This window comes from Sinocyclocheilus grahami, unplaced genomic scaffold (genome assembly GCF_001515645.1).
Source record: "Sinocyclocheilus grahami isolate Dianchi unplaced genomic scaffold, SAMN03320097.WGS_v1.1 scaffold13.1, whole genome shotgun sequence".
Taxonomy (NCBI): Eukaryota; Metazoa; Chordata; class Actinopteri; order Cypriniformes; family Cyprinidae; genus Sinocyclocheilus; species Sinocyclocheilus grahami.
The window spans coordinates 2,383,826-2,408,806 of record NW_015505192.1 but is presented as its reverse complement, the minus strand read 5'-3'; the positions used below and the strand labels follow the sequence as shown (position 1 = coordinate 2,408,806).

The 24,981-nt window shown below is 36.7% G+C and overlaps 4 protein-coding genes across 5 annotated transcripts; 1 reads left to right on the top strand and 3 right to left on the bottom strand.

Annotated features, from left to right (window-relative positions):
• Positions 1-97: 97 nt before the first annotated feature.
• Positions 98-781, bottom strand: LOC107599688 (UBX domain-containing protein 10-like). Its single transcript, XM_016291368.1, has one exon. It carries the CDS (start codon positions 779-781, stop codon positions 98-100), a length of 684 nt encoding a protein of 227 aa, XP_016146854.1.
• A 1,570-nt stretch (positions 782-2,351) lies between these two features.
• Positions 2,352-4,758, bottom strand: LOC107599683 (ceramide-1-phosphate transfer protein-like). Its single transcript, XM_016291356.1, has 2 exons — positions 4,454-4,758; positions 2,352-3,315 (listed from the first exon to the last, which is right to left on the bottom strand). The coding sequence occupies exons 1-2, from the start codon at positions 4,564-4,566 to the stop codon at positions 2,793-2,795; spliced, it is 636 nt and encodes a 211-aa protein (XP_016146842.1). The 5' UTR covers positions 4,567-4,758; the 3' UTR covers positions 2,352-2,792.
• Positions 4,759-5,460: 702 nt separating this feature from the next.
• Positions 5,461-17,368, top strand: ints11 (integrator complex subunit 11). Its single transcript, XM_016290618.1, has 17 exons — positions 5,461-5,814; positions 6,097-6,194; positions 6,883-6,956; positions 7,044-7,272; positions 8,057-8,155; positions 8,298-8,332; positions 8,452-8,590; positions 8,713-8,777; positions 8,932-9,121; positions 10,070-10,153; positions 10,288-10,377; positions 10,973-11,135; positions 11,343-11,453; positions 12,179-12,240; positions 12,346-12,488; positions 16,134-16,263; positions 17,156-17,368. Exons 1-17 carry the CDS (start codon positions 5,787-5,789, stop codon positions 17,210-17,212), a joined length of 1,797 nt encoding a protein of 598 aa, XP_016146104.1. The 5' UTR covers positions 5,461-5,786; the 3' UTR covers positions 17,213-17,368.
• Positions 11,464-20,397, bottom strand: LOC107599127 (lysophosphatidic acid receptor 4). Of its 2 annotated transcripts, none has more exons than XR_001610637.1 (2): positions 20,321-20,397; positions 11,464-11,493 (listed from the first exon to the last, which is right to left on the bottom strand). XR_001610637.1 is itself a non-coding variant. In XM_016290627.1 (2 exons), the coding sequence occupies exon 2, from the start codon at positions 18,649-18,651 to the stop codon at positions 17,737-17,739; it is 915 nt and encodes a 304-aa protein (XP_016146113.1). In that variant the 5' UTR covers positions 18,652-18,663; positions 20,321-20,391; the 3' UTR covers positions 17,444-17,736. The 2 variants fall into 2 exon arrangements, 1 of the variants encoding a protein (XP_016146113.1); XM_016290627.1 differs by lacking the exon at positions 11,464-11,493 and adding an exon at positions 17,444-18,663 and having other exon boundaries at positions 20,321-20,391.
• Between the last annotated feature and the right edge of the window lie 4,584 nt (positions 20,398-24,981).

Below are 24,981 nucleotides of genomic sequence, written 5' to 3'. Positions count from 1 at the left end.
TTTGAATCATAATTTGAAATGTTAATCGGACAGAAAATCTACATGTTTTTCTTTGTATTATTTGAGTGTCCATAAAAAGTTGAACTACATTAGAGTTTCAAGTTAAATCCATGTTGCTGTCATCTTGGGAAATGCATAAAACCGATTTGTTCAGGACGCCACACTGAGCCAAAGTCATTGTAAGGTTTGTAAAAGTCCTGCGTGGCACATCCATAGTCTCAATCATACACTTGTCAAACCTCTCCCCGAATTCAGCCTCTGCAGCCGTTTGCACCACCTGGAGCTGGTCAGTTGGCTGGAAATGGCACTTGAACCTCTGACCGCATGGCGTTCTGATAGCCAGCAGCAGGCCTGATTCCTCTGGAGGAGTTCGACCCGTCTCACTTCCTGACGTCACATCTGGTCGGGCCTTTGTGTGGACACGTGAAGTGTGATGACATATCCTACGGCTGCCGTCACCTTGACCGAACGTCCGGTCCGTACCTGTTTTTTTCTCTATGGAAGGGAGAACCCTGTATTTGTTGAGTGAGACGGGCTCATCGGGGGGTCTGTCGAAGATTTCAGTCAGTATATCTGTACTAGGTTGACTGCAGCGTCTCAGAATGGCTCGGGATCGAAGGCATTGGTTGAACCCGTCGTTTGCCTTGGGGGCTGGAGGTTGGGGTGAAAGAGACGAGGACTGGGAAGGTGAATCCTCACTCAAAGTGGGAGCCATCATGGGTCTGCTGCGTCCCTTAGACGACTTAGGCCTGGTCACATGCATCCTTCCTCCAAAAGACATGGAATTCTGATCAGATAGATAGATAGAAGATCACTCAGATAGATAGATAGATAGATGATCACTCAGATAGATAGATAGATGGATGGATGGATGGATGGATAGATAGATAGATAGATAGATAGATAGATAGATAGATAGATAGATAGATAGATAGATAGATAGATAGATAGATAGATAGATAGATAGATAGATAGATAGATAGATAGATAGATAGATAGATAGATAGATAGATAGATAGATAGATAGATAGATAGATAGATAGATAGATAGATAGATAGATAGATAGATAGATAGATAGATAGATAGATAGATAGATAGATAGATAGATAGATAGATAGATAGATAGATAGATAGATAGATAGATAGATAGATAGATAGATAGATAGATAGATAGATAGATAGATAGATAGATAGATAGATAGATAGATAGATGGATGGATGGATGGATGGATAATAGATGATCACTCAGATAGATGATCACAGATAGATAGACAAGATGATCACTCAGATAGATAGATAGATAGATAGATAGATGATCACTCAGATAGATAGATAGATAGATAGATAGATAGATAGATAGATAGATAGATAGACAGATAGATAGATGGATAGAAGTCAATTCCGTTTCAAGATAGATAGATAGATAGATAGATAGATAGATAGTTATAGTCTTCAGTATCATTATTAGTTACATTAGACTTGCATGCATCAGTCTTAATTTACCAAATAAATAAGCTTATACATTACAAAAACTTCAAATTTACGGTTTTACTCATTTATAAGTTAAAGTTGATAAAAAATATTCTGTAAACAACCGTAATACGGTAAAATGGTAAATGTGTCGTACCTTTTATGCTATTTTGCTTCTTTCAGTCGTTTTTGAAGAGATCAAGGCATTTTCACTACGGTCGAGTTTTGCCGACGCGCTGGCGTCTCCTTAGCAACGCTACCGAAGCGGAAGTGCTGTAACAAGCTTCATAAACGCACCAACGTCCGGTATCAATGATACCCAGTTATAGTTACACATTATTATGAAATGTTTAAAACCGTAGATGAATATAAAATGTGGGTCAAACTACTAAACAGTGCTTACAAAAATACATAAACAATTTCTTGGGTTCTTTTTCTTGTTTGTGGTACAATATAATGATATAATTTATAACGGTCAGAATTCATGTTAATTCATATAATTATTCATGCATTCATGTGAGACATTTACTATTATGATATATTTACATTTCCTAAACACCTTAAAGAAATTTAAGGCCCAGAAAAGTCACTTTGGGTGAGAATAATAACTAACAATATACACTGAATATAACTAATTAGTGTTGTGTTGCTTTCTAAGAAGTGTGCCGTTTGTCAAACTGTAAATAAAATTGTAAATATTGAAAGAAGTAAATGTCATCATCCTAAGGCAAAGCTTAAAAATCAATGTTCTTTTAATTTTAGATATAATATGAGAATAACCATGACAAACGTAGAATTCTCAGAACATTATATTTAATTATTGCATTACATATTATTCATTCATACATTTACTAAATTGTACATTTATACATTTACTAATAACTAAATTTCCCCCTTTGTAGTTTCAGCAAAGCTGCAGATGTATGACACACATTCGACAGGACTTCAAGTAAAAGGATTTCCAATTAAATAATTAACACTCAAGGGGGAAAAAGACCTATATATTCAAATACACAGCACTTCAAATTTAAATATATATCATGCACAACCTGTACCTTTAAATGGCTTTATATTGTTCCCTAAGCTCAAATATATTAACATACATCCAGCATTTAATGCACACTTGGTGTTGTGTAGTTGACAGCTTAAATGAGCAGAACCATGCTTAAAATGTGCATTAAATCTGCATATTGCATGTCCCTTTGGTTTTTAAACAGGCAGACAGTCAAACAAGTCAATGTTTGTAGTAAATAAGTGAGTATGTGCCACAAGGACTATGTATTAATTAGTGTAAAGAGTAAAATATATATCAGTCCTCCCTCTATGGTAACTCCAGGAGGGTGTTCTTCGCATACAAGTCTTCTGTGATCTGGTACACTTCAGCGATGAGAGGCAAAGACTCTCCCAACAGAGCAACCACCTGCATGTGATCACCCGCATTCATCACATCAAAGAATGTGTCACGCCCCGGAAGCGCACAGAACGCCACGCCGACGGCTTTCCGGATGAGCCAGGGGTGGTGCTGAGCCAGAGACTCATTATAGGCGTCAGAACACATGACGGAGGTCTTGCTGTCCTCGGTGCTGGTTCTCAGTCTCTCCAGGAACAGCTCCAGCCAGCGCAGAGCCCGATGGAGCCTCAGAAGAGTGCGGCAGCCGGATTCTGGATGGCTGCCTCTTTTGGTCAGGTCCACCAGGTCATTTTCTAGCTCATACTTCACCATGGACTGGATGGTGACATAATGGGATCTGTTTTCTCCTAAAAGGAAGTTCTCTAGGATCTGGATTTTGCTGACCACATCCTTGGAGATGAAAGAAAACACGTTCCCCAAACTGTTCATGAAGCTGATAGGAAAAAAGAGGGATTTTGATTATTACATTTATTTAAATTGCTTGTTGTCTTTATATTCAAATGGTATTCCTACATTTTTTTTAACCAATAAATTCTTTCATTAAAGCGTTAGTTCACCCAAAAATGAAAATTCTGTCATTAATTACTCACCCTCGCGTTGTTCCAAATCCGTAAGACCTTCGTTCATCTTCGGAACACAATTTAAGATATTTTTGATGAAATCTGAGAGCTCTCTGACCCTCCCATAGACAGCAAGGTAACTACCACGTTCAAGGTCCAGAAAAATACCAAGATGATCGACAAAGTAGTCCGTGTGACATCAGTGGTTCAACTGTAAAGTTACGAAGCTACGAGAATACTTGTTTGTGCAAAGAAAACAAAAATAATGACTTTATTCCATATTTTCGTCTCTACTACTTTGGATGCGCGTTCACGACAGTATCAAGACGCGAGCGTGTGGCGGCGTCCACAAGTGATGCAGTAGAGACGAAAATGTGGAATAGAATAGGGGAACACACAAGCTGGGTTTTTTGGCATGGGAGCTGAACACGCAGCAGCTAGAAATACAGCTTGGGTGAACCCGAAATAAAATTAACAATAAAATAAAAGAAAATATATGAAAAAAGACGGGACTATCATCCATGTATGTATATAAACAGTTGGTGGCGGTATGTGCCTAAGGTGCGGAGTACGCCAAAAATTCCAAAGAAGAAGAAAATGTGGAATAAAGTCGTTATTTTTGTTTTCTTTGCGCAAATAAGTATTCTCGTAGCTTCGTAACTTTACAGTTGAACCACTGATGTCACACGGACTACTTTGTCGATCATCTTGGTATTTTTCTGGACCTTGAACGTGGTAGTTACCTTGCCGTCTATGGGAGGGTCAGAGAGCCCTCAGATTTAATCAAAAATATCTTAAATTGTATTCAGAAGATGAACGGAGGTCTTACGGGTTTGGAACAACACGAGGGTGAGTAATTAATGATAGAATTTTCATTTTTGGGTGAACTAACCCTTTAATTTTACAGATATTTGTAATTACAAGATCCAGATATTTTTACAGCGGAGCATTAGAAACACTTAAATGAGTAATTAAAACTTAATGTAAAACAGTAATAAAACGTGTACTCACGCGACCAGCTCTTGCCATCCTGCTATATAGTATTTCATGTAAACCTCCTTTTTCTCACTCAGACTTGATCTGAATGTTTCCAAAACCCTTTGAAGACTGAATGTATCTGCCATGTCTGTTCTCTCTAATTTAACGAACACGAAATAAAATTTGTGGACAAATTCTTACAACACAATCGACAAGGCAATAAAAACCCTCCTATGTATTAATTTTAATTATGTTCTTCATTGGGATCATATCACTGTAAATGCTTTGCTTTTCGCTTGATCCTCTCTTCCGGGATTTTCCTGTGCTCTTTAAGCAACGTAAGGAACGTTAGACCAATCAAATCATGTTTTTCATGTCACATGACATACAAATGCGTCCTTACCTCCAGGCGGGGGCGCTCGACGGCTCAGAAAGTCGAATTTTCCATTGAGCCGAATTCAAATATCTGGAAACTGTTTGCATTTTTGGAGACATTTGTACACTGAAAATCATAATCGTTTTAATAAATTAACTCCACACATGTGTACCTGACAAGGGAATATAAACACGCCCCTGAAATGGGAGTTAAAACGATTTTTTAAAATCCTTGTCCAGAAATCATGTCACATGACATACAAATGCGTCCTTACCTCCAGGCGGGGGCGCTCGACGGCTCAGAAAGTCGAATTTTCCATTGAGCCGAATTCAAATATCTGGAAACTGTTTGCATTTTTGGAGACATTTGTACACTGAAAATCATAATCGTTTTAATAAATTAACTCCACACATTTGTACCTGACAAGGGAATATAAACACGCCCCTGAAATGGGAGTTAAAACGATTTTTTAAAATCCTTGTCCAGAAATCACAAACGAGTGTGATTGGTCCACACTAAACAGCGCTGTGAAAAGTAACAGCGACCACGTGACATGGCCGTTTTCAGTCCGCTTCACTAGCAGCCTTGATAGTAATTTACACCTGAATAAAAAAAAGACTTTAATAGCCATAAAATGAAAACGCACAGTGACGAGTTAAAATAAGAAAATTATTATTTAGAAACGATAGACAACATGTGGGCAACTAAGCCACGCCCACATCGAGAGCCTTATTGATATTCTACTGTCTTCTTCTGTGCGGCGTGAAGTTGTTTAGCTCCTGTGCTAATCTGTGCTAACCTGTTTCTGAAGGATCTGCTGCTTAAACACGTTTAGGTTCTTTACAGTTGGTCTACATCCCTGGCTAGTGTGCAAGCTGACCGACATGCACTCGTCAAGTGTTCATATCCAGCTAATCTACAGTTAGAGTTTGACCATCAGTCTCCTGTAAACATAACACGTTCATTTCTGAGCTTTTCTAAGCTGTCAAGATGCCTGATATCAAAGTTACGCCTTTAGGTAAGAGGTTTGCTTAATTTTATAGCTAAAACGTTCATAAATGAGCCATTAGCACATATATGATGCATAACAAATCCGACAATATTGACTTTTTAATAAAAAAATGTAAAAAAATAAATAAAAACATTTATTTGTGTATGCCTATAGGTCTCCTAAAGTCTGTGTTTGTAATTATTATAATATATATTTTGACTGATATAATGTAAATATTTTAATGTTATATGTTTATGGTATTATTAAAGGTAAATGTTCTTCTAAATGTGTGAATCTGTTGTTTTGCAGGGGCTGGTCAGGATGTTGGCCGCAGCTGTATTTTGGTCTCCATCGGAGGCAAAAACATCATGCTTGACTGTGGCATGCATATGGGCTATAACGACGATGTGCGTTACAATGGTTCACTTGTATTTTTATAATAGCATAATTCTGTAATCTGTCATTTCACTTGTATGCTTAAAGGGATAGTTCACCCAAAAATGAAAATGTGATGTTTATCTGCTTTTACCCCCAGGGCATCCAAGATGTAGGTGACTTTGTTTCTTCAGTAGAACACATTTGATGGTTTTTAACTTTAACCGTTGCAGTCTATCAGTCGTATAATGCATGGCAATGGTAACAAAATCTATGAGAGTAAAAAAAACATGCACAGACAAATCCAAATTAAACCCTGTGGCTCGTGACGACACATTGATGTCCTAAGACACGAAACGATCGGTTTGTGCGCTCAAAGACAGCTGGACATAGTGGCATATTAGAGGTAAAATATGATATAAATACTGTTGGGTTTCTGGCACAAACCGATCGTTTCGTGTCTTAGGGCATCAATGTGTCGTCACGAGCCGCAGGATTTAATTTGGATTTGTTGTTTTTTTTTACTCTCATAGATTTTGTTACCATTGCCATGCATTATACGACTGACAGACTGCAACGGTTAAAGTTAAAAATCATCATATGTGTTCTACTGAAGAAACAAAGTCACCTACATCTTGGATGCCCTGGGGGTAAGCAGATAAACATCACATTTTCATTTTTGGGTGAACTATCCCTTTAACTATCTGTGTTTGATTTCAGAGACGTTTCCCAGATTTTAGTTACGTTACACAAAACGGTCGCCTCACTGAGTTCCTGGACTGTGTCATTATAAGGTTAGTTTATATATGATGTGTAATGTGACTGTCGTGTATGTTTGTCTGTTCTCATTGTGATTTTTCACTTCTTTATGTTCCTCTCAGTCATTTCCATCTGGATCACTGCGGTGCTCTTCCCTACATGAGCGAGATGGTGGGTTACGACGGGCCCATCTACATGACCCACCCCACCAAAGCCATCTGCCCCATCCTGCTGGAGGACTTCCGAAAGATCACAGTAGACAAAAAGGGAGAGACCAACTTCTTCACTTCACAGATGATCAAAGACTGCATGAAGAAAGTTGTGCCACTCAACCTCCACCAAACAGTTCAGGTAAAAAGTTAATTGTCTTTGAATTTGAAATCGATTCATTTTATTTATTGTTATAAAAAAAAGTAAATTCATTCATTTTAGTAAATTCATTCATTTAATTAATTTTAGTAATCATTAAGTTCTTATGAATTTTGTTATTGTACATTTTTCTTATTGAAAAGGTTTACATTAAAACAATATGTAAGCATCAAATTAATGTTTTTGCTGCTAATGTATTGTTTTTTTGTTTGTTTGTTTTTTGAGAATTGTCTCTACTTTTAGTTTTTTTTTTACTACCTTACAAGTCTATATGCAGATATTCATGGATTTTTTTTGTTAAATTATTATTATTATCTTTTGTTATTTATTATTAAATTATACAAGTAGAAACCTTTTAGAATATTAATTAATATTCTAAATAAATATTAATAATTTTAAAATATTTTTTCTGTAAATCTGATAATTGATATACTATTCAAGGATTTTGTATCGTTCAATTATTATTTATTTATTTAGTCATTTAGCAGATTAAAATAGATTCAAGATTAAATATTATTTTTATTGTTAAATTACGCATGTAGAAACCTTTTTGCGTTAAACATGAAATTTTGAAATCTTATTTCTTTAAATCGTATTTTTCTTTATTGTAATCAAATAATTAAATGTAGAATATTTTTTAAATATTTTAATTAATTCTGATGTTGTAAATTTTCCCCATTGAAAATGGTTAAACTAAACCTAAGCATAAAATTAATGTGTTAATGTTGCTAATGAAATTTATTTTTATGAGTTTTATTTTTTTTAGGTAGACGAAGAGCTCGAGATCAAAGCGTACTATGCCGGTCATGTGCTGGGAGCCGCCATGTTTCAAATCAAAGTCGGCTCGGAGTCTGTCGTCTATACAGTGAGTGTCACATTGCTCATTACATACTCCGATTTTATGTACCTCCGTGAAGTTGGCCCCCCACCCAACGCAAAACGTCGGCTTTTATGTTGTTCCAGTTGTTGACATAATTTGCAAATTATATCTAAATCTATTTGTGTAGGGTGATTACAACATGACACCAGACAGACATTTGGGGTGAGTAAAATCTCCTTTTTTGGTCACATATTTTATGTACGTTTCAGGTTTCATATTCCGGTTAGATTAATTGAGGTTAAACTGAGTCAGGTTTAGATTCTCTGACTTTATTTACTCAGAGCTGCTTGGATTGACAAATGCCGGCCAGATCTTCTGATATCAGAGTCCACGTACGCCACCACGATCAGAGACTCCAAACGCTGCAGGGAAAGAGATTTCCTGAAGAAGGTTCATGAAACAGTAGAAAGAGGAGGGAAGGTAATTAAGGCGCATAAATATATAGAATTTGTCAGCTCATCCATCCGATTTTAAAGCCGTAACTATCCTTTTTTATGCTCTCAGATGTGTATGTTCTGTTCATCTTGGTGTCTTTGTTGTAGGTCTTGATTCCAGTGTTTGCTCTGGGAAGAGCACAGGAACTCTGTATTCTGTTGGAAACATTCTGGTGAGTTTGCACAGTTGTTCACTGGCCTAGGATTGCTGCTGCTCACCTATTTTACCTTTGTTAATATGTTTAATATCACAAATTCTGTTACGACACTCCTAAACTCTATATTGGCACAGAATGGTATGTAATTGCTGGATCTTCATTTTAACAGGGAGAGAATGAATCTGAAAGCCCCCATTTACTTCTCCACCGGGTTGACGGAGAAAGCCAATCACTACTACAAGCTCTTCATCACCTGGACCAATCAGAAGATCCGCAAGACCTTCGTACAAAGAAACATGTTTGAGTTCAAGCACATCAAAGCCTTTGATCGCTCATATGCTGATAACCCTGGACCAATGGTAAGACTATGAAGAAATTTATATAATTCAAAATTGATGTACTCTGCTAGTCCACAAAGAGACATTCATTTATTCGTTATTATTATTATTATGGAAAATATTTTGTATTATTTTAATATTATTATTATATATATAATTTTTTTATTGTTATTTAAATATTTTATATATTTTTAATTATTAAATGATATATGTAGTAACCTTCTAGAATATTAAGTAGTATTCAGAAAAAAAATATTAATGAAAATTTAAATCTTATTTCTGATATAATCTGCAAGTCTGTATGGAGATATTCATGGTTTGTTAAAGTATTATTATTATTATGCAAAATATTTAAATATTATATTTTATATTATTATTGTTATTAGATGATACTTGTAGAAACCTTAGAATATTAATTAATATTTTAATATTAATGAAAATTTTAATCTGGGTAATTGATTTGCTCTGATAATTGTTATACTATTCGTGGATTTTTTTTTTTATTGTAAAATTATCATTTTTATTATAATTATTACTATTATTTTATGCACAATGACTATGGTGATGATGATGATTATTAAATAATACATGTTGAAGCCTTTTAGAATATTAAACATGGCATTTTTGAATATTATTTCTTTAAATCCTATTTTTTTCCCTCATTTTAATAAAAAAACAAACAAACAAAAACATTTAATTTAATAATTTGTTAGTTTAAAATGTGTATATTTAAAATGATTTTCCACTAATAGGATGTTGCATCTATCACAATGAATATTGAATCTTTTTGGTGATCAGAATCAAAAGGTTTGCAATGTGGTTTGACTCTTGATTCTCAAGCTCTCAGATTCGAAGAACTGATTCTTTTTGCCAATGACTTTGATTCCTAGTTAGAACACTGTTGAGAAGTGAATCAAACCAGTGCATGATATTATGTAAAAGCAGAGGCTTTGACATCTGTTCCGTCAGGTTGTGTTTGCCACCCCTGGAATGTTGCACGCTGGCCAGTCTTTACAGATATTCAAGAAATGGGCCGGCAATGAAAAGAATATGGTAAGACTCCTTATGAAACGGCAGATTATGTTACTGAGACTTACCACTTCAACTCATTCAAAGCCCATACTGACTCATAGCTGTTCATCGAAATAGAAGACGTATTTATTGAGTTCAATATATTTATTTCTTAGCTGATCATGCCAGGGTACTGTGTGCAAGGCACTGTGGGACACAAGATCTTGAATGGACAGAAAAAACTGGAGATGGAGGGAAGAGCAACGGTAATTATTGGCACTGCAAACAATGATTTTAATTGAGCTTCACTAGATGGCATAGTCCACTGTTTCCCATAATTTTCATAAAAATCTGTCATTTTTACCTTCTTTAACCACACCTGAAACTAATTCTTATGTCAAACCTCTAGAATTCACATCTGAATTTGTATCATACAATAACAGTAAAAAATTGACTTTTAATTAGTTTAATTAAATGTGATTAATTTATTCATAATTTTTTTTGTTTTAAAAGAAATTACCAAAAATGCTAACCAAGATTTTTTTTTTTATGTTAAAAATACAATAAAACAGGAATATTGTGAAATATTTTTGCAAATTAAAAGAACTGTTTTCTATTTTAATAATAATTGAGCGCCAATCACATGAATGATTTCTGAAGGATCATGTGACACTAAAGACTGGAGTAATGATGCTGAAAATTCAGCTTTGCATCACAGAAATAAATCACATTTTAAAATATATTCAAATAGAACAAGTTCTTTAAATTAATTATATTTTATTAATTATTAATACAATATTTCACAATCGTAATTCCACACTTGACCAGCAGTGTATATGGTGTGTGTGTGTGTGTGTTTAGTTGGATGTGAAGCTACAGGTGGAGTACATGTCCTTCAGCGCTCACGCTGACGCCAAAGGCATCATGCAGTTGATCCGCATGGCAGAACCCAGGAACATGCTGCTGGTGCACGGAGAGGCCAAGAAAATGGAGTTCCTCAAAGACAAGATCGAGCAAGAGTTTAGTAAGTCTACAACTCCTCAAAATACAATTAAACTTTGGACTGTACAGCGTGCTTTGCTGTTGCTAAATTCTAGTTCTGTGATTTATTCTTGGGAACTTTAGAGGGTAACAAATACAATACAAAAATTGTGGAATATGATCACTTTAATAGTGTACTTTACAGTGTTTGTAAGATGTTCTCTCTGTGCTGATGTTTTACCTCATCCAGGTATCAGCTGCTATATGCCGGCCAACGGAGAGACGACAACCATAGTGACGAACCCCAGCGTCCCTGTGGACATCTCGCTCAACCTGCTGAAGAGGGAGATGGCTCTCGGAGGTGTTGATTGACACGTACACCACTGACTGCTTTATTTGACCTGTTTACAGAAATGCCGTCATGACTTTTTGTCACATGTTTATGTTGGTCTTGCAGTTTCTGCTTTTCCTCTTTTAGTTTGACTTTATATTTTCTGGATCCCATTGGCTTAAAGGAATTTGCTGGGTTCAAGTTAAGGTCAAAAATCTATATTTATGGCATAATGTGGATTACTAGAAAAATTACTTTTCTTCCTTTTCCTTAAAAAATCTGGGTTAATCTGAGGCACTTGCAGCTGAAGTGAATGAGGCCGATCTGTAAACATTAAAATACTCACTGTTTAGATTGTATAGCCACACAATGTAAAAATAATATACTGTACATGTTAACAACTTACTAACGTTTCCTGAGTAAAATGATATATAGTTTTGCCATGACATTATATTGTCATAAATGCCAAATCCCTAAAGGAACTGTAAAAATTATGATTTAAACGGCTTTTCGGCTCAAACAATATAATTGTATAACTGAACTAAATATAACAAGTGTTAACTGAAGTATTAATGTAAGCGCTTTTATTAAATTAGAAGTGTCACGTTACTACTACTACTATAATTTCCATTTTTTGTATTTTTAAAGAAAACGCAGGGCAAAATCTTTTTTTTTTTTGTGATTATCAATGATTATCATCAATGTTATGCCATATTTGAATAAATAACAGGATTTGTTGTGAAACTTTCTCGCAGGTCCATTGCCTGATGCTAAAAGACCTCGCACCATGCATGGGACGTTAATAATGAAGGACAATGTAAGTCATCATGGCTCTTTAGGTTCAATTTCATCATTAGTTTGACTAATATAAGGTTTCAGACGTCATGAATTCCATGTTTTCTGAATATGTGTGTCTGTGTAGAGTCTGCGGCTGGTTTCTCCAGAACAGGCTCTCAAAGAGCTGGGCCTCAGTGAACACCAGCTGCGCTTCACCTGCCGTGTGCAGCTCCACGACCCCCACAGCGACACAGACACACTCGGCCGCATCTACACACACCTCAAGAGGTCAGCGAACTATACCACACACACACTGTTCTATTGCTGAATTAACGCAGTTAATCATTCCCCCCTCACCTTCATGCCACCTACTGGCGGGTGTAGTTTCATATTTAAATAAGTAGCTTATTTCATTTTTGCAATCATTTAATATTTCTACATTAAAATGTTATATTTAAACTTAACATTTATGCACAATCCATCTATGAATTTTGTTGATAGTGATTTCATTTGATTGTTAATAGCCAGCATGTCTTTTTATTCGATTGAATTTAGTGATTAAATAAGAACCTGACATAAGAGGACACAGATATGACAATAACTTTTATAAAACTAATAAGCCAACATCTCTGGCTGTTTTTTTTTTTTTCTCAAAGTTATGAAAAACTACAGAAAAGTCAAACTACTTCACTTTAGCATGACTGGCCACGAGTACTAAGGAGAGAAATCACACATCAGCTGCTCAAAAAATGTGTCCGTGAGACAAACGGAGCGCGAGCGCAATCCTGTGACAGTCGCAGGCGGTTAGTGGAGCGCGTGAAGGAGATATGTGAGGGCATGAACACTGTTCAAGGTCTCCATTAATTCGTGCTTGTAGTAATTTAATGTGTATATATTTTGAAAGCATTGAATCGCTATAGAAATCGCGATTCATTCTATTCTTAGCGTTTTAAATCGATTACTGTCCGAAATCGACGATTCAAAAATCCATGTTTCAAGATCGATGCATTGCATCGTCAGGTTTTGTAATCGATGCATCGAGAAAACGAGTGCATCGTTACACCCCTACCAGTAAGGCTTGATTCTGCTGTTTCATTTGATGTATTATTGAAATGTGTACATAATATTAAGACATGGATGTCTAATAATTTCCTGCCGTTAAATGAGGATAAAACCGAGGTTTTAATATTAGGTTGTCCTGCACACTAGTCTCCTGCTTTGGAAGCTCAGTTAGGTCCACTGTCAACTAATGTACGCAAACAAATCAAAAACCTTGGAGTGATTTTTGACTCCTCTCTATTTTTTGATAAACAAATTAGTGCTGTTATTAGAGCAAGTTTTTTCCATTTGAGATCTATTGCAAAGTTGAAGCATCTTCTTTCAAGGAAGGATATGGAAGTTGTGATTCATGCACTTGTTACATCTTGTTATCTCAATCTTCAGTGTCACGATTGCAAGCTGTTCAAAATGCTGCGGGAAAACTTTTGACTAGGTCAGGAGGGATCACATTTCTCCTGTTTTATCATCCCTTCATTGGCTTCCCGTTAAATTCAGGGTTGATTTTAAAATTCTTCTGTTTGTTTATAAGGCATTGTCTGGTTGTGCACCAAGTTATATCTCTGAACTTCTTGTGCCATATTGTCCTGCTAGGGCACTTAGATCTTCGAGTCACTTGCTTCTAACTGTACCACGTTGTCGGTACAAATCAAAGGGTGTTCGGGCTTTTTCTGTGGTTGGCCCCAAGCTTTGGAATGGTCTCCCCTATCATGTGAGATCTGCTCCTTCTTTGGACATTAAGTCTAGACTTAAATCTTATTTTTACTCTTTAGCCTTTGTATGTGTGTAGTTGTTGTTTTTATTAGTAGATTTTAGGGGTGCTCCGATCAGGATTTTTGAGACCGATCACAGAAAGCAGTATCTGCCGATACCGACCACCAATACCGATCTTTTTAAAGCCTTCTTTTTATCATTTATAACTATTTATAGTGATACTCCAATCAGGATTTTTAGACATTTACAAACACATTTATCCATTATTTTGATTTCAAATCCAAACATTGTCACTGGAAATGCTTTTTCAGCATTGCAATTCTTTTTTTTTTACACAGTACAGTAATACAATTTTTCACAGACATTTTAAACACAATAAATATAAGCAACACATTATTCAATGCTTTTTACTTTTGCATTAACTTCTAGATTTATATATTAAGTTGCTCAAGCCATTGGCAAAACATTTAAACTACTTTTCTTATGTTATCACAAACTTACCATTGACAGAAATAGTCAGCTCTACTGCCTTTCCTTTTGCATTGAAATCTTTATTACAAGCAATCCTGCGGTTCATAAAGAACTTTGTTTTTTTTACCTCCACGAGGGCATCTATTATTGTATCTGAAATTATTATATATAAAAGTGCTCTTTCCCTTTAAACCTAGACAAAAAGCCATATGTGTTGATTGTGAAACACCGTACACTTTAATAATATGCATTTATGCTGTAATTCCTACATTTTCGTGTCAATCATGTTCATATTTACTGCAAACAATGCGCTGTTACTTGAATTCAGCGCTTGCAGCGCAGCAACATGGGTGCGGAAACGATCTCTGCACTGCTGCAGACGCACCGCTGAGCGCACTGCCGGACAGCAACCGTGTGCGGTGAACACTTTAATCCGTTAACATGAGCGCGGAAAATATACACACCACGTATTCATGTTCATATTTACTGCAAACAATGCGCTGTTACTTTAATTCAGCGCTTGCAGCGCAGCAACATGGGTGCGGAAACGATCTCTGCACTGCTGCAGACGCACCGCTGAGCGCACTGCCGGACAGCAACCGTGTGCGGTGAACGCTTTAATCCGTTAACATGAGCGCGGAAAATATACACACCACGTATGCACTGCAAATGGAGTAATGTGAACCTGGCATTGTGTGTGTGCGCTGCGAGTGTGCATGAGCGCACGGTGTCCAGGAGAATGGTTAAACACTGGCAAACTTTAGTGAAATCTTGCTGACTGTGCAAGTAACAATTCCTGTGTCAACTGTGCAGCTCGCTTATAGACAGACACGATGTGTGGTGATTTGAAGCCATTTGCGTATTTTGAGAGAGAAAGAGAGAGCATGCGCGGTGATTTTTCAAATGACTTTATAAGTTATTTAATGAAGAAATATGAAGTACCTCACCTTCAGCATTATAATTATTTCACCCGCGCCGGACTGAGACGCAGCCGCTGCATGTCGTGCCAAACCTCTCAACGGCAGGCGCGTCATCAGCTTGAGATCGTTTTTTTGAGATCGGCCTTTTAGAGACCGCCAATCAATCATCCCAGCGTGATTATCGGCCGATAGTGAAAGGTAGCCGATCAATCGGTGCACCCCTAGTAGATTTGTTTGATCACTGTACAGCACTTTGTATCAATTTACATTGTGTTTAAATGTGCTTTATAAATAAATGTTGTTGTTGGATTTCCTCACTAAACATGAGACATTTTATCAGGAAAATCAGATACAAACCAAACTGGGAACTATTTTAGGTTTTTGGAGACTTGCATCAATCTGTTTACTGACTGGTTGTTCATATGACAAAGTGTAATTAAATACTCCTGATAAAATTTTGGCGTAATAAATTAAACTAATTCTAATATTTTTTTTAAAGCTAAAGAATCCATTCAAACCGTTCTGTAATTTGTCAACTAAAAAAACATCTGGCTTCTAAATATTTCATGGATAATGGTTCTTTAGTCATTTTGGTACATCGCATGCAGGTGAGTCATTTCACCCAAACGTTGGCCCCTCAGTGAACAACACTTCTAACTTTCAAGCCACAGTGTAAATGCCAGTCCATATGGGCAATTCTGTTCTGTATGTGGTTCATGATTTCATAAAGGTTTCATTAGAGGTCAAGTCTGTTTTTCGTTCTCTCTTACAGTGTATTGAAAAGTTACAGCATCCAGCACGTCCCAGACGGCACCGTCATCGTGGAATCCATCGTTATTAAAGTGACATCCTCAGCCGAGGAGCCCAACCTCAAAGTCATTCTGCTCTCATGGAGCTACCAGGTGAACAAACATGTGATGAACTAATTCTTGATCATTTCATGTGGATTATATTGTCTTCACTGTTTTTAAACAGCTGAAATATTTTCGTTTCTATTTTGGGTTTGTGTATGTGGAAACACTTGTTTTTTTGGCTCGTGGTCAGATAGTTGGTCTAGTGGAATGCACAGCATCTCACAGCCCACAAGGGAAACTTTTTGCACTTATGATTCCGAACAAACTGGTATCACCAACTGCCTGACAAAACAGACATATTACCATAAAATCACATTCTTCAGTATGTATCAGTGTGGCACAATTGGATTGCAATTGAAACAGCAACAAATGTGTGAGAGAAAGTGAATTTGCGGTGTCACTGTCTAATAGTGCGTCTTATAGAAACGCCTCTAAGACACGCTCAGTGATTTCAGAGCTTGTACTCATTTAGACCCTTTTTTTATTAGTTTAATTTTATTCAGCAAGGATGCAATGAATTGATCGAAAAATGACAATAAAACATTTATAATGTTTCTATTCTTTAAAGAATCCTAGTTTCCACACAAATATTAAGCAGCACAACTGTTTTCATCATTGATAATAAGAAGAACTTTTTCTTGAGCAGCAAATCAGGAAATGAGTGTGATTTCTGAAGATCGTGTGACACTGAATTCAGCTTTGACATCAGAGAAATAAAGGACATTTTTATTAATGAATAATATAAAATATATTAAAATAGAAGCTGTTATTATGAAGTGTAACAATATTTAGCAGTATTACTGGTTTTACTAAATTTTTGATTAAATAAATGCAACCTTGGTGATTTTTTTATTTTTGGTGATTTTACATTTTAGGTTTTGAAATGTACTATATTAACCTGTTTCTCATTGTGTTTTAAAATGATTTTTGTCCCCCTCAGGATGAAGAATTGGGCAGTTTCTTGTCTACGTTGCTGAAGAATGGTCTGCCTTCGTGACTGTGGTGACACTGATTTGATGTTTGTCTTTGGTTTAAAAAAAATAACAGTTTTTTTTAGTAAATTTGATCGAGAAGGCTGTCATTTGTGAAAACATTTATTTCTTAGCTTTAGATAAAAGTTCAACATAAAAAAAGTGATCAGTATTCAGAATTTGAAACAAAATGCAGGGATGATACTGAGCTGCATGTACTAATATATGTAATAATTCATTGATAAGAAATGAGAAACAAAATTTTTAAAAAATATTCAGAACCAAGATCATTGCAAAAAAGCCAAATACTGGCCAATATATCAGTCTATGAATAAGTTTGCTGTTATGTAATAAAAAATTACAGTCATTCTTATTTGATTTTGCACTATTAGTACAATTATATGAGAAAAAAAACTAACTCATCAAGCCACATTGGAGTCCATTTTTCTGTATTTCAGTTTTGTTTTTTGGCATTAAAGATTAATTTTATGTGCCGTCTTGCCTTTTTTTTATACCTTTTAACTGAAATATTTCAGCTGAAACGAAGCCATCAAAAGCCATTGGAAATGGAATAAACACCCTTTTTCTTCTTCAGCCTCAGTCTTTTTAGCCTCCATTTGTAGTGACCCGTGGCAAAGTAGTACAACAGCGGGTCCAGGAGGCTGTTTAGACTGACCAGAGCCATGGTCACCCTACGGAGGAGGTAAATCCCGTCATCCTCTTTGATGTCTCTCAAGCGTGACAAGAGGTACGCTAGATGCACGACATGATAAGGCAGAAAACACAGAATTGTGATGACCAGGATGGCATAGATGATCCGCCGTGCCACACGGGCGGTGGAGTTGTTGATCCGGGCGATGCGACGGGCCACAATGGGGTAGCACACCAGGATGACCGCAGAGGGCAGAAGGGATCCAAAAATGAGACTGCATATGCTGTACGGCGCCAAGTCGCTCCACTCCTCTTTAGTGAAGCCCTCAAAGCACATGTTCCCTTTGCTTGATAATGGGCATGTTAGCATGAAGGCCAACATGGCCGACCCGGAGACCAACCACACGACGGTGCTCACCATAGTCGTGAGACTTGTGTTGCGAAGCTGCAGGTAGGTGTGAGGGTGGAGGGTGGCAATGTAGCGGTCTACGCAGATGCAGGTCATGAAGCTGATGCTGATGTAGATGTTGGCGAAGAAGATCGTGCCGGTGATGCGACACATGGCATGGCCGAATATCCAGTTGCTGTCATTGAGGTGGTAGTGGATACGAAATGGCAAGGCGAACAAGAAAAGCGTGTCAGCCACCGCTAGGTTAATGATGTATATGTTTGAAGGAGATTTCTGTTTGATTTTAAAGATGAAGTAATACAAAGCTCCAAGATTTCCAATCAATCCGAAAAACAAGACCAGACTGTAGACGGGTGTGAAGAGATAGCGCTGGAAATCTGGGTGCAATATGGTTGTGTTTTCCATGATGTTGTGGTCCTTGGGTAAATATTAAATATTAAAAAAAGAAAATATTAGTGACATTTATCTTTTAAATCATGTCAACAAGTGAAGAAGTTCTTGCACAAGGTGCTTATCATGTAAACGGGTTTAGTCTATGGCTGTTCCAGTGCTGCCAGTTTCAATAGAAGTTCAGCTGACAGCATTTGTTACTTAAAGGCACAATATGTAAGGTTTTTTTTTTTTGATTAAAATATCCAAAAACCACTAGAACAGTGTTATATATTTTGCTGACTTGTGTACTAAGATCATCCCAAATGTTTCGAAGAATGTTTAAATCCAGAGAAATAAGCTATTTTAATTAGTGACAAGGACCGTGTCATTGTGTCGCCTGCCAATGACGTCATAACCTCTCGATTTCCGGTTTTGTTTTGTAGAAAACATGGAAACACCAAAGACGCTTTAATATGTTGTGTGTTTTAATAGACCGGTGACGACCGCACAGAGTAGCATAATAACAGATCTTTCAAATGTAATCTAGTGTGATAATACAGCGCTGCTTTTTTCCCCACATACACACGACCGGAAGGAGCGGAAGTGGTCGACTGTGGCATAATAAAAGCTCCGATGCTTTCGAGCCGTGTGTCACGCTCGTTCAGCGGCCTCGTTTCGCTTCGACAGCTTTCAGCCTCACCCTGCTTCATTCTACTAGTTAATAAACCATTAGCTCATCCATGAACATGATTTCTGCCCGAGTCCCGTCGGATTGCATCGGCTGTGGGGATGAAGACCACAACTCCCATGATTCCACACTCAGTCACAGTGTCATCAAATTACGCCTTTGTCTCTTTGTTTATTTGGAATACTCGCCCTCCAGCGGCGATAATTACATATTGTGCCTTTAAGGTCACCACCAAAAATAAAAATAAATAAATATCCAATCGTCCCTCTTTGTCTTGGAAGGGGGAGGGGATTCGCGTTGAGGGGCCAGTCGCATAAACACAGCTACTTTGACCAACTAGCAGTTAACCAAGAGGCAGCTAACCAGTCTCTTACTTTTCTATACAAATTTTTTTTTTTAATGCATTTTTTTTTTTAACTTTAAGACTAGTCTAAGCAGTTTATGCAACCGGAATATCGTGAATTGGATCGATTTTTGAATAATATAAAATAAGAAATGTGAAGCTTATAATATTATAAAAGCACTTACATTAATTCCTCTATTAAAATGTATGTATTATTTACTCGGCGTTGTTTTTACCCTCGTTTTAGAAGCTGCGTTGTCATGACAACAAAGTCGTAAAGCTAGATGTAACTTTCACAGGTAACAGCAACTCAAAGTGGGTTTGTAAAATCATGCTAACACGCATATCGTTTACCTTTTGTGGATACACGTCTAAAACAGTGAGTATATAATCGTTTATGGGTTGATCAATTCATTGTAAGTGCCTCACTTTTTTTTAAGAAATTAACATTTTGAGGTAAAGTTAATCAGCGAGTGTTGTCGATTGAGTTTAACTTGTACTGGACACGGAATATCAATTTAAAGCAAAAAGGAGGAAATACGTTCTCAAATTCATGTTTATTTCTCAATTTAACGTTTTATGCTGATTTATAATTTAAGAAAAGTATTCAACTAGACAAAAATGCGAAACACACACAAATAATCAAATAACTTTGATATGTAGCTACTTACATTACTTGAAGGAGCGTCCTTGAATCCTTGAAGAAGGATATCAAGTCTTATGAAAGCTAGATGTTGTTCTGTCAGTGGTGGAAACTTATTCTGAGTATTGTGGTTTTACGCAGAGTTATGAAAAGACAGAACAGGAAATCCAGAAAGTGCAGCCTCCCCCGGTGTGTTTTGAGGGGACATGCAGACATTGTAGCACGTGGAAACGATGAATTACATATTCCACTGAGTGTACTGTAGTGTCTAGAGACTTTTTAGGGTGGCTGTGTTTAAATGAGTCAGCCCTGGAACTGAAGGGTGGTCGTACAGTGCATTGATTGAGAGTAAAAGTGCACTTGTATGATCAGAGTACAGCAGTCGTTACTCACTTTTAACTGGTCGCATTGCTTCTGCTTTGGTTTTGTTCCTCTTGTGTAGAATCAGTTTTGCTGATCTAAATCTGCCTAAAACCTAAAAAAAAAAAAGGTTTCGGTGTTGTCCTACTGTACGTGGTCAACATCTCTCATCATTTTACACTTGATGGATTTGGCATTTGGACACTAGGTGGCGCATAGCGGGTTATAACCACTGATCTATAATAGAGATATATTTGGATGCTTTTACACAAAGTTGCATTGCGTTCATGTACATGATCTTTTGATTACACTTTGCATGAAGCCTTTATATATAATGCATTATAAAAGTATATTAATGCATTAATTATGCCTTATAATGCACCTCGTAATGCACTGGTATAAAAATAATAATGTATAATAATTGTAACCACAGTTACAGTATAATACATTATAATACTATTTATTTATATATTTAAAGATTTAGAAACTATGATGCATTAAAATACAAGACAAACAACCAATTTCAGAAGTTACAAGGAATCTGCAATCTATTATAATGCATTTTAACTTGATTACAATTATTTATGAAAAGATAAAAACAACATATCCTTAAATCTTAAAGCAGACATAATTTTCATGAGATTTGTAAGTCTTGATTAGCGTTGTTTAGGGGAAAACTGCTTTACAAAGTCATGCTACAAGCACAAAATGTTTAGACAGGATGTTTGCACTGAGCTGCACAACATCAAGTAACATGTTGATTATCTTTGATGCATTCATCTGTAATGTCCTGTAAGGATCTGTGCTTTGACTTTGCTCCTTGTCCTTTGGGCAAATCCACTGGCCTTTTTCAGCAACTGAAGTGTCTTAAGGCCAAATTAAAAGTGTGAGGATGGTAAAACTGAGGAAATTCAAATGAAACTGAAAGTGAGCAGTCACCTTCCATAACATCCTGCCCTACATGTGATCTCTCATCTAACTGCTTGATGAATGAGAGTAGCCTACTATGTTTGATTGGAGAGTTGATTGAATCTAAGGTTGTAAATCTGACCTATAAATAGGAGCAAATGGTGTTTCCTGCTCTCACCACCTGCTCAAGAGAAGCGTAGGAGTTTCTGGAAACCATGTGAGATCAGGGCCCGTATTCACGAAACATCTTAAGGCTAAAAGTAGCTCATAACTTGCCGATTTAAGAGAAAATCTTAAAAATAATGGCCGTGTCAGTCCTAAATTTAGGACTCCTAAATTTTTGTTCTAAGAGTATTTCACAAAGCGTTTTTGTGCTAAAATTAGCTCCTAAATCTGTGAAACATTAGTAGTGAAGAGGACTCCTAAATTATAAATGTAATGTAATGATTATAAACATTATAAACATTTTAGAAACATTTGACAATCAAATGAGCTTTTAAAAAGGTATTGGCTTTGGTTTGGAGGTTATCCCAACTCCAAATTTTATATTATATTTCTTAAAGGGGTCATATGATGCGATTTCAAGTTTTCCTTTCTCTTTGGAGTGTTACAAGCTCTTGGTGCATAAAGAAGATCTGTAAAGTTGCAAAGACTAAAGTCTCAAATCCAAAGAGATATTCTTTATAAAAGTTAAGACCACGCCTACCTAAAATGGCTCGTTCTAACACGCCCCCACATATCTACGTCACTATGTGGGAAGATTTGCATAACGCCACCCAAAAAGAAGGCGTAACTTTTATTCTCGCTGTAGTATTGTTGTTGCCGCCGCCGCCATGTCGTGAAGACGCTGTGTGCTTTGTTGTGAAAGCGAAACTACGTTGTTTGGCCTTCCAAAAGAGGACGATATCCGGAGCTGATCCGTGCATCATCCATAGCAACAAGGTCAACCCTGCCCTTACTCTTAGCTTAAGACTTCTCTCTATTCCTTAGTAAAAGTTTGTCTCAGCAGCTTTGTGAATAGGTTTTAAGAGAAAACTCTTAGCTAAAAACTTTTACTGTTATTTAGGAGAACTCTTAGTGGTAAGATCAAATGTTTTGTGAATACGGGCCCTGATGCTGTTTGTTTAGAGAGTCAACATGCTTGTAAGATTCCATTCAAACACTATAGCTATAACAAATTGCTTGTCTTATTAAGTTTACAGAAATACATTTGTCAATCCTAAACCGAATCACATGTATTCAAAATGTTCTTTCATTCAACTTTTTGTGCTGCTTTAAACCAATTTAGTAGTTAACATATAGAGCATTAAAGTTGTAATCTCAGGAAGAAAGTGTTTGTTCAAGTATATTAGGTTTCTCTCTAGGGTGAAAAAATGAGCCCAAATGTGTAATTATGATTCAAGCCATGTTGCGTTGAACATTTTGAGTTGAACTCGAGAACCAGATGAGCCAGATTTATTGATTTATTGAGACTTTAGTCGAATAATGACTTAAACTACAGGACCTCATAAACGACCTCTAAACTAAACAACCTCATTAAAAATGAATGACTTTGGAGACATAGTAGCAAATACATTTTTTGCCTCACGCCCAGGCTGAAGAAGAAGAAGCGAACGCGCTCAGGACAGTTCGGACATTGCGTGAATCAGAGGTCAAAAACAATATAAATACTGTTCAGTTTCTTACACAGACCACGTTCATATTTGCGCGATTTTTTGCGCAGCTCGTCTGTGAACAACGGCTCTGTGTAGTTAATGCTGCTCAATGTGAAAGCCCGCAGGTGATGGAGATTTACCGCTGATTACAGAAGCGGCTTTCTGACAAGATGCGCGTTAAATATCGCATGCGATTTATCGTGCAGCCCTAACATCAATGTATCGTCACGAGCCGTTGGGTTTAATTTGGTTTCATTTTTGTGTATGTTTTATGACTCTCAAAGCCGTGATTCCCATCCACTTACATTATACGACTGACAGACTGCAACGGTTTGACTTAAAAATTTCCGTTTGTGTTCTACTGAAAAAACAAAGTCACCTTGCATCTTGGATGCCCCGGGGGTAAGCAGATAAACATCAAATTATCATTTTTGGGTGAACTATCCCTTTAAGAGACATTTGTATCCTTAAAAAATAATTGTAATTTGTTTTTGATCATTTATTTTGATGATTGATAACCTAACCTAAACTTGCGGTGGTGATGACGTCACTAACCCGCGCCATACAGAAGTTCCGAAGGTACTTTCAAAAGTATTTAAAAATAATACCGGTAATAATAATAATAATATTCTTTATATCATTAACACTGTTTTTACCTTGAAATTTGGTTTTATAGGATTATGTTGGATTTATTGCTTCCTTATGCGGAACAGGCAGCTTTCGTGAAACCTTTCGGCACGCCCATTACTCCAAGCTGCAGCTACCCCTGTCTTGGAGACATTTGCGTTGGTTCAACTTTTGTTGCTTGTCCATCACATAAAATTTCAAATAACAAAAATTTAAATGATAAAAAAAAAATAGAACACTTAAGTAACTGCCTTGGCAACCACCAACATCATTGTAGTATCATGGTGCTTTATATATATATATATACAGTGGGTACGGAAAGTATTCAGACCCCCTTAAATTTTTCACTCTCATGTCTCATGTTTTATTCAAATTTGTAATATGTTTCTCATTGCTACTTCAATTTTTCAGACCCATTAAATGTTTAATTTGCTCCCAAATGGTTTAAAAACCAGCTTTATGTTTAACGTTATTTTTATTTTTTTACTTTTATAAAATGGCATTTAAAAATTCACTTGAGACTCATTTTAAGACGTTGGCATGGGTCTGCCGTTATCGCATATGTTCTGCTGACTTGGACTGAGCTGCTGAATCTATTTTAGGTGAGCTAAAGGAGGTTTAGTAGAATTTAGTAGCCTGTTGCTGAGTCAAGACAGAGTTATTTCCCGGTAATCAGTTTTGAATGTTTGTCTGTGTATCTGTTGATTCACTGAGATGATGAATTGTTTTCAGTTTGTGTTTCTGGTGGGAAGAATTTGAATCTCATGGAACAGAAAACTAGAATCAGACTGCAGAGACTAAAACACTTCCCACAAGAAAAGGCCAGAGTATGTTCTGAAAAAAATGCAAACACACTGAGGATGAATAATGGTTCAGAGACAGACAGAGTTAGAGAGAGAGCAAAAACATGCACAATATACTTTTGGCTGGAAAGTGGCTGAATAACTCCAGTGGCTTTCGGTTGTAGCACCTGCAGTCAGTAGTGATACTGTTACATACAGTGTGCATGCGTTCAGTGGAGGGTTTGCGTTTTCCATCTGGAGAAAGAGAGAGCATTGGGAAGTGCTGGGATCAAAAGTAGGTCAACCTCCCTGAGACTCGCATCTCTCACAGCAAATCCACCAATCCACACTGCTGC